Here is a 10303-nt window from a genome sequence, read left to right as displayed (position 1 = left end):
TAGGAAAATCACTTTGTCAGCTGTATTGAGGATGGATTGATGGGGAGAGGCTTGCTGCAAGGAGAACAGTTAGGAGGTTTTGCAATAATCCATGAGAGAAGTGACGAGTACCTGAACTGGGTTGGTGGCTGTGTGAGTGAAGTGGAGGCAGGACGTAGAACATCTGTTTCAGATCATGTTTCATGTCCCCATTGGGCTTGGCCTTCTTGAGTATCTTGATTATCAGTCCTGTCCCCATGAGCATATCTCCCCAATCCCATAATCTAGAAAGAGTAATCACATATGATCATTGCTACCTGAGAGAGCATGGCGATTGATTCTTATATGTCTCCACTCAATCTCCCTGCTCCCCCCCACCCCCAAAGCCATTGCCATTACTCCCCTTTATGGAGGTTTTTTTCCTATTGGAATTTAAACTCCTTGAAGGCAGGTACTATATACTTTATTTTTACATCCCTTTCTATTTGCCTGGCACATAGATACTTAAATACTTTTTTGATCATTTATTCATTTCTTCATTCTACTCAGAGGCTAGAGCAACATAGATTGCCTTTCTGAGGCTCCTAACATCTTATCTTTCCCCTTAAATAATATCTTTAATAGTACTACCCTAGGCAAAGTTGGAGTTGAGTAGTTATGTCTTTCCAATATATCATTTTCTCTCAAGCAAGGCCATCTTCATTTCTTATTCTTATCCCAGTTTAAAAGTCCTTTTTTATTGCCTTTAACATTTTTCTTAGCCTTGGCCTATCTAATTACTAAATACAAATTCCTTTTATTTTATTCTTATTCCCACTTCACCTGTTTTTAGCAATTGATTTGGTTGACTGTCCCGACCTCTTATAAAGTTTCTTTCCCTCTTGGTTTTCATCACATTGAACTATACTGACTTGCTTCATACCTCATTGATATTCCTTAATTAGAAACTGCCTGGGTCTAGGAGAGGGCATGGCTTTGCAGCTGAGCTACCATAGGTGTTTTATCATATATTTCTCACTGCTTTTATAGGTCAAGAGTAGAATATTCCAAGCAGTTGAGCAAATTCTGGCCCCTCATAGCTCTTTTCTCCTCCTGTCCCCTAAATGTGGCCATTCCCCAGATTCTGCCTTCACATCTTTTCTTATGTTTTTATACTTTTTCCCTTGGTGCTATACGCTTCAGGGATCACCTTTACATCAATAATTCCCAAATATATACAGTCATACCTCGGAGATATTGAGGGTTCTGTTCCAGACTACCACAATAAAGCAAACAGCTGTTTTCATCATCTTAATAAAACAAATCACATGATTTTTTTTGGTTTCCAGTGCATATAAAAGTTATATTTATACTACACTGTATTCTATTAAGCATGCAATAGTATTATGTCTAAAAAAACCCAGCAAACCAATGTACTATATACCTTAATTTAAAAATACTTTATTGCTAAAAAATGCTAACCATTATCTAAGCCTTCGGTGAGTCATAATCCTTTTGCTGGTGGAGGGTCTTGCCTCAATGTAAATGGTTGCTGTGGCAATTTCTTAAAATAAGACAGTAATGAAGTTTGCTGCACCAATTGACTCTTCCTTTCATTTGAACATTTAGAGGACATTGTAGGGTTATTAATTAACGATATCTGTGGTTTCCTTCACTGTTTCCTTATTCTATTTATTGCTTGTTCCAGGAAATTATAGTCTTTATTACATGCTGTCCAATTCTCTAATTGTTTTGTGTATAAGTCATAGTCTCTCCAAAATATCATAAGCCCCTTAGAGCAAAGACCTGAGTGAGGGAAGGAGAGAATTTAAAACTTCTGAGTTTGAGACAGAAACACTATTATGCTCCCACTTTGCATGCTACCCTTCCAAGGAAATTTGTGCATCGAGTAGAGGGCTAGATCTGGAGTCCAGAAGACCTGAGTTCAAATCCTGCTTCAGACACTCAGAAAAGTATCTGGACATTAAAAGGTTATTTTGTGAGTAATATTTTAACGAGATATGATCTAGCCCTGTTTTTAGTAGAACTTCAAGTGTCAGTGACCAGCTATATTATTTTTTCCAAACCTTAAAAATCATATAAATATAAATTAACATATTTTGGAAGGTTTTTTTGTACATGACCTCCTAGTGTCCAAGTACCTCTGTTTGCTTTACTTTTCTCATGTGTAAAACAAGGCAATTATAGATGCAGGAGCCTCAAAAGTGTCTTCTAGTCCTTCAAATCTATGATCCTATGATTTTAGGTACTAGAATTTCAGGTTCTGTGAAAATTATTTTTTTTGTTTCACTGATACTACCTTTCTGAAAGTAAAATGTAGAGTGAACCACAAAGCTGTTTTTTTCTTGCTAGACTAAGAAATTACAAATACCCACTTTTAAGTATTGAAAAAATTATGAATGTATTCATGCTTAAGAGATTTATATTCATCTGCTATTTTCATCATTAGGAGCAAAGATACTTAAGTAAAATGGATAAGAAGAAGAAAGTACACCCCAAAAGGCTTTCTTCTCGACTTCGCCTTAAACCAATTGATTCGGATGCCTTGCAGTTCATAGCAAAAAAGAAGACTGTGTTTACTGAAGATAAATATCATGAAAGTGACAAAATTCATCCATTAGTAAGAAATTTTTCTTTTTTAAAAAATTTATTGTAAGTATTGGTATCACTCAAAGTATTTTATAGTATCTTATTGAATTCACAATTTAACACAGGCTCTTAGAAGAGAAATTATAGACTAAAGTACAAAAACATGTACTTTATTTAATGTGAAATTTATATATATATATAATTTAACTATATTTTAATTATAAAATTTAACTGGTAATCTTTTAAAATTACAAGTGGCAAGGAATACCATGATTTTCCTGATGTACTTGATTTATTTTAATTTGTTTCAATATAAATAAAAATAAGAGTAATGAGAACATAAGGGAAAATATTTCCCCAAGGACCAGTCCATAAGATTAACTTACTCCATTTTTCTGGCATTTTTTTGTCTCTTTCCTAGTCTTTATTAGAATAATTGTAGAAATACTTATACTAAACACATTTATGTTAATGGTAGTATCTGTGCTTAGCATTTAACATAATAATCTCAATAGTGTGGTACTATTTAAGTAATTTATCAGCTTAGAAATTTTATGAAACTTTTCATTGAAACAAATAGTACTGAGAGGAGTGAAAATAAAAAAACCCTTTTTTCAAAGAAACACAGAATCTAGATTGCAAGGAACCCAAGAAACCATCTAGTCCAACTCACACCTGATTAAGAATCCCATTTCCATTATTTCCAACTTTAAATCTTTACACAGGAGCTGTTTCACCACTTCTGAGTGAGAATCTACTCCCTCACGAGGCAGCCCATTCTATTTTTGGATGCCTCTGTTAAGAAATTTTGCCTTACTTCAAACCTAAATCTGCTTCCTTTAACTTCTCCCATTTTGTTTCTAGTTCTACCCCTGGAGCCAAGGGGAAAAAAGTCAAATCTCTCTTCCTTGTGACAGCCCTTAAAGTCTTCTCTCTCCAGACTAAACATTGCCTGTTCCTTCAACTGATGTGATCTCAAGGCTCTTCACCATCTTGGCTGTTATCCTCTGCATGACTCACCAGCTGATCACTGACCTTTCTTAACACGTGGTGCATAGAACTGAGCACAGCATTCCAGGTGTCTAGCTGGGTACAGCAGGATTGTCACCTGCTTAATACTGAACTCTGGGACATTTGTAATGTAGCCTAGGAGAGCATTAATTCTTTTGGCTGCTATGTAGCCCCATTGACTCATGTTGGGCTCATCATCCTTTAAAGCTACTTGAACTTTTTCATATTGGCCAGGGGGGCCTGTTTTTCTGACATGCATTTGTGAATTTGACTTTTTGTACCCAGGAATAACTCTTAACATTGTTCCTTTAGCTTTAATTCTTTTCTTTTCATCTTTCTAGCCTGGTCAGGGTTTTTCAGATTCCAAGTCCATTACTGAAGGGCCCCAATATATTTTTCTTTTTATGATGTCTTCATATTGCTCTTTCTTGGCAAGTCATTCAGTTGGAATCTCTGAGCCTGCTCCCCCTACAATTCAATGCTTTTGGGTGTTCTCTGTTCACATTATGAACTGCCATTACTGATGGTCAAGGGAGAGGAGTGAACTCTAGAAATAAGAGATGATTCCCTTTTAAGAAGTGGGGTTTTCCCTAGTTGGCTCTATTCTAGACTGCCAGTAATGATATCCTAGAGAGAATGTCTGCAGAACTGGCATGCCTGCTATTTAAAGGTCATCAGGGATGTGTATGATTCTTCAGGTAGTCAGTGGATAGCTGCCTTACACATCCAGGATTGCTAGAGGAACTTCTGCACACCTCCTAAAGGAATAAAAAAATACTATCCCTCCTTTATAAGCTATTTCCAATTTTGCACCCTTTACACTTTGAGAAATGAGTCATTCTGTAATACATTCAAGGTATCCAAGGTATATCCTTTACAAGGTTTAAGATGATCCATCCAGAATCTAACAAGTGTGTCCTGTTTACAAAATGTAAATACAATTGCTCCAATTCTGAAAGGGGGCTATTGCCCTCTTAACCTGTCTCTTACTTTCTGCAATCTCATCAAAAGAGCTGGTTAGATGCAATTGATCAGGGGTCCCTTGATCAACTCGGTCTACATTTCCTTTTCTAAATGTATACAAATGCTTTAATAATGTGTTCTAGATTCCTTTTTTTTCCATTCTCTGATAATGAGGTGGTCCTACTCCTTGCCAAGAACAGCCTTTCTACATGTGCCCCCTCCTCTCATGTCAAGCATATTTTTCATTCAATCATCCCCCCCTTTTATCTTTAATCTTCTCCTATCTACTAGTTTCTACCTCTTGCCTTAAAACATTCTCAAGTCTTTTCTTGTCTTTAAAACAAAACAAAACAAAACCCTACAGTAGACCCTATTATCCCATCAAACTAGATTCCTATATTTATCTTCCCTTTTCCAGTCAAAATTACTAAAAAATAAAGCTATCTACTCTTTTTCTTCTTCTCTCTTACTCCTTAAATCTTTGTAGTCTGGCTTCTGATCTCCTCCCTCAATTGAAATGGCTCTTTCCAAAGATACCAATGATTTCTTCATTGCCAAATCTTTGCTCAGTCTTCATCATTTTTGAAGTCTTTGCTGTAGTTGACACTGTTGACCACCTTTTCCCCTTGGGTATTCTTTACTCTAGACTTTTGTGATATTACTATCTGCAGTTATTCCACCCATTCTGGCAGGTGTGGGTGTTTCTTGAAGCTCTGAGCTAGGTCCTCTCCTCTCTGACCTTCTTCCTTTCTACCCAGTGACCTTATCAGGTTCTGTTTTTTGTTGAATTAACATCTCTGGGCAGGGGGGTTCACAAGCCAACATATCCAAATGCATTCTGTCCCCTGATATTGCCCCATATCACGAACTACAGTTCTCCCTTCCACATCATGACTTTCTCCATCTTGGTTTCGATATTTTGTGGGGAAGCATAAGAAATTAAATGGTAATTTTGAGGGAGTTTTGTAGAAGCCACAGACAACACGCCAAGGCCAGCAGATGAAACAGAAAAACTTTAGAAACTCAAAAATGCATAAACACATGTATAGTATTATACAATATCAACATATTTTTTATCTTTTTTTTTGTCTTTTTGGAGGGGGGAGCATAGGGCAATTGGTGTTAAGTGATTTGCCCAAGGTCACATGGCTAGTAAGTTAAATGTCTGAGGCTGGATTTGGACTCAGGTCCTCCTGACTCCAGGACTGGTGCTTTATTCACTGCACTACCTAGCTGCTCTGATATTTTATCTTTTGATACGATAATAATTCAGACTTCTCTGGTACAATGGGAGGGCCAAAACATTTACAAGGATTTTTTCAGATTCTGGAGGTGTTGCACCCCTGTCTCCCGCCATGTGGAAGGGACAACTGTACCTATTGCTCCTTTTCTAAAGACATCTTACTCTCAGAATGTCCAAAATAGAACTTATGTTTCTTCCCAAACCCGTCCCTCTCCTTAACCTCCCTATTTCTGTGGAAGGCACCATAATTCATTCATCAGCCTTGAATCCTCATTCTCCCCCAGTTCTCATATCCAGCCATTTGCCAATTCTTGCCACACAATTCTACACCCACAGCATCTCTGCCTCTTGTCTCTTTTCTCTCCTCATGGAGTTAACACTTTAGTTCTGGTCTTCCTTGCTTCTTACCCAGACTGTTACCCAGACTGTTTCAGTGGCTTTCTAATTGGTTTCCCTGCTTCAAGCATCTCCCCCCTCCAACTCACCTGCTGCATTCAGATTTTGTTTAGCTTTCAAAGACCTTTATGCCATCATCCCAACCTAACTTCACAGTCTTGTTATTCCCATTTACACACTCTTGTTCAGCCCAACTGGCATTCTCTTCATTTCTCGCACATAGCCCTCTGCCTCCTGTCTCCCTCCACACCTTTACACTGGCCATTCCCCCATCCCTGTCCTTTGAAAAGACACCAAATAGCACCTTCTAAGTGGAGCCTTTGGTTGATCCCTCCAGATGCCAAGTCCTTCCCTTCCTGACTCCCAGGTATTTCACCTCTTCACCTTCATTTTTTATTTGTATGGGGCATACTTATAAATGGATGTGTTGTCTCTCCTGATAGTACATAAGGTCCTTGAGAGTATTACTTATTGCCTTCCTTGTGTTTGTATCTCCATTGCTTGTTACAGAGCTTGGTACACAGAGTAGGTACTTATTAAATGCTTATTGATTGATTGATCTGAGAAGGCAAATGGTGGCAGTGATCCCCCATCTGGTCTTGAGCAGGGATGAGCAGGAAGAGAATCAAGGGGGCAAGGAGCATGGTATTTACTTGAACTTCTCAAAGACAGGGTAAAGATTGACCTTCTCCTTTTCACCCCTGGGGCAGTGTAACACTCACAGTCTAATACATAAACCCTGAATTTCAGCATTTAGGAATTAGGGCTGCAAGGTTGCTTTGATTTCCCCTATAGACATGTTCTTAGGATGGGAGAAATCAGTTACACTAAACCAGAAGAGGGTAGTGGATAGAGCCCAAGCCCAGAGTCAGAAAGACCTGAGTTCAAATGTGGCCTCACATCTCATGTGTTGTTGTTTGTACTTCATTCTCAAAGAGGACCATGACATCAGGGAAGTGATACCATGACACATACAAGTGCATTGGATTTAAATGAGGGAAGGCTATACAAAGTCCCCTCACTTTCTCCTCTGGAGCCATCTGGGTCCAGTGGCAGGATACAGATCAACATGACTAGACATGGCCCTGGATGCAGTAGGAGACCTAGGCCTTTTTAAACTAAGGTCTTTAACAGTTCTCAGTTTTGACTGAGGCAACATCTATTTAGTGATTAAGGCTAGGTGAGAAAGGAGGCAGAGTGGCCTCTTTTAGCTAGTCCAGAAAAAAAAAATCAATTTGGGAGGGGAAGACCATCTGGGTTTCTGGTCAGAACAGAAACAATTGCTATTTACCCTCACTCTGAGCTAACCAGGGCCCAAATAACGATAAAATGGGGCTTGACCTGGGACCTGTTATTGGCCAGTCAATGAGAGCCCAAGTGACTTGGATTTAAGGCATGTTCCATAAGAAAGAAATCTAGCCCATAAGCCCCAGGATATCTTACGAGGTTTCAGCAACCAACGTTTACATTCCTTTGGGCAAAGTACCTGCAGGTAAGGGTATGATACCCTTTGTAGACAGAGGGAAGGGAAGGGAAGAAAAAAGAGAGGGAGGAAGGTGAAGAGAGAGAGAAGGAGGAGGAGGAGGTCGCCACCCAACTGACCACTCCCAGTTGGGTTTCCAGTGAGGCAGCTCCTCCTGTTATTCACAGAGATGGTTGGTTGTCCTTTGTTCTGGGAGAGGACAATGACATCAGGGAGGTGATGCTGCGACATGAAAGTGAACTGGATTTAAGTGAGGGAGAGCTGTGCAAAGTCACCAGCCTCACTGTCTCCTTTGTAGGAATCTGGATCCAGTGACAAGATATACATCAGGACAACTGGATATGGTCCTCTTAATTAGCTATGTGACCCTGTGCAAGTCACTTAACCTGTTTCCCTCAGGTTCCCAACTGTAAAATGGGTATAATAGTACCACCTACCTCTCAAAGTCTTTGTGATGAGCAAATGAAATAATATTTGTAAAAGCGTTTAGAACAGAGATGGCGCATAGTGGGTACTGCTGTATAAATGCTTATTTTATTCCCTTCCTTCCTCTTTGGACAAACTTGGTCAATTTAATTATGAAGTTGATAGAGATTATATTGAGGAAAGACCAAGAAAAGAGTCCAGAAAGGTGTATGGGCATGGCAAGATGGCCTAATGACAGTAGTTGTTTTCTCTGGGTATATTTTAGGTAAACTCTGCTTATTTTGTTCCCTTTGAGAATAGTAGACAAAGGAGTTCTGGTATCTGCATCCCTAAATTGCCCTGTATGTGTCTTCATTCATGTTATCTGCTGGCCAGAAATGGGCACACTTACATTTAAGGGGAAAGACTATGAGGAAAAAGGTACCTAGGATGAGGAAAAGGTATAAAAATGCTATCAAGTAGGATAAAAACCAACATGCAAATTACTAAAGAAATAAGTTATGTAAATAGTTCAATTTTGCATACTAATGATTAGAGATCAGCTTAGAAATTGTAAAAATATGTCATACCTACATTTCAAAATTGAAAAGCAAACTAATGTAAATGTCTTTCTGCAGCCAAATTCTCCATGGATTCCTTTTAAAAGCATTTCAGATATGTATGATGAAATTAATAAAAAAAAACCTGCAAAGCAAGATGGGAAGATGGAAACCAAGCCAAGAATAAGGTAAATTAAGATGGAATTGGAAAACAAGTATGAGCTTTTTCCTCCCTTCCTGTGGAAGGGGAAAATCTTGTCTTTTAAATAAATTCTAAAACAAAGTATCATTGAATTGGAAAAATAAGAATGAGGCAAGGCTATTCTGATTTGGTGAAAAGTATGCATTACAGCATATTTTTAATAAATATAATTTTATTACTTTTGAACACAGTGTATATTAGTCAGTCAGTAACTATTTATCATGTGCCTACTATGTGCTAGGCTCTAGGAGTTAAACAGTCCCTGCCCTCAAGTTGCTTACAATCTAATGGGGAAAAACAATACACAGAAAGAAGATGGAAAGCAGTGGGAAGGTGCCTGGCAAAGCATCATGAAGAAGGTGAAGTGAATCCAGCTGAGTAGAAAGTGAAAAGATTCTCCAAAATTTAAGCTACAAATATTTGCCAATATTTCTTCATAAAATAAAATACTTCTCAGCCTGTAATTTAATGCCCTCGAGTCTGATTCCCAGCTATGACTTCTGCAGTTTTATTTCTGACACTATGCTTTGTCACTTCTGTATTCTAGCCAAACTGGATTTCTTGATACTCCACCTCCGTACATAGACACAATATATATCCGGAAGGCACTTTCTCTTCCATCCCAGCCTTTTATAAAGCTCCTCTAAGGGGTCACCTTCACCCTGGAGCCTTCCCTAATCCTCCTGGGTGCTATTTCTCTCTCCTTCCTTTGTGTACATATATTCTCCCAATAAATTTCATTCGTTAAAAGACAAGACCTTTTGTCTTTATATCATTTGTGTACCTTTGAACATAATAAGATTTGTGTTTATGCCTTGAAATGAATTGAGATATATACAAAATATTCCAGTGGATAGGCATGAAATTATAATGTGTCAAGTGAGATACTATTTGTAAAGCACTTAGCACAGTAGGGCCTGGAACATAGTAGGCACTTAATAAATGCTTGTTTGATACCTCTATTATATACCACCCCTTCTCTTAGACACCCTTTCTTCCTAGGTTTTCATGTCACTGCTCTCTCATGGCTCTTCCAATATGTTTGACCATATCTTGTCAGTTCCTTTTGTGGTGTTATTTTTTTCTCCCTTCTATTGCATGGTTGTATGCTGAATCTCTAGGGGGGCCCTCCTCTTCTTTCTCCATGATTTCTATCTCTTAAGGATCTCATCAGCTTCTGTGGGTTCAACTATTTCTCGAAGTTGATGACTCCCGAATCTATATATGTAGTCCCAGTCTCCCTCCTGAGACTTAGCCTTTTGTTTCAACAGCTACCTTTTGGACAATTTTAACTGATATAACCTGTAAGCATCTCAAACTCAACATATCCAGAGCCTCTTACTCACCTTCCTCCATCTAACTCTCTTCCTAAGGTATTTCTATCAGGAGCACCACTGTCTTTTTAGTCATCCAAGTTCAAAACTTCATCCTTGACCTTGTCAGCCTCACACCTCTCTCCAATCAATAATCTC

General features: G+C 38.5%; 1 protein-coding gene across 1 annotated transcript in view; it reads left to right on the top strand.

The window, feature by feature from the left end:
* The first annotated feature begins 2449 nt into the window (after positions 1–2449).
* The window catches only part of DNAH14 (dynein axonemal heavy chain 14), a 412217-nt gene continuing 404363 nt past the window's right edge, over positions 2450–10303 (top strand). Inside the window, exons 1-2 of the mRNA XM_069062634.1 lie at positions 2450–2599; positions 8708–8817. Coding sequence (XP_068918735.1) covers positions 2450–2599; positions 8708–8817 — 260 coding nt within the window. The remainder of the gene's footprint in view (positions 2600–8707; positions 8818–10303) is intronic.

Source organism: Petaurus breviceps, unplaced genomic scaffold (assembly GCF_028583685.1).
Source record: "Petaurus breviceps papuanus isolate PSGF00001 unplaced genomic scaffold, PetGlider_PUasm1.0 90466, whole genome shotgun sequence".
Classification (NCBI taxonomy): domain Eukaryota; kingdom Metazoa; phylum Chordata; class Mammalia; order Diprotodontia; family Petauridae; genus Petaurus; species Petaurus breviceps.
The sequence above is the reverse complement of the archived record's forward strand: the minus strand, read 5'-3'. Positions and strand labels throughout refer to the sequence as shown.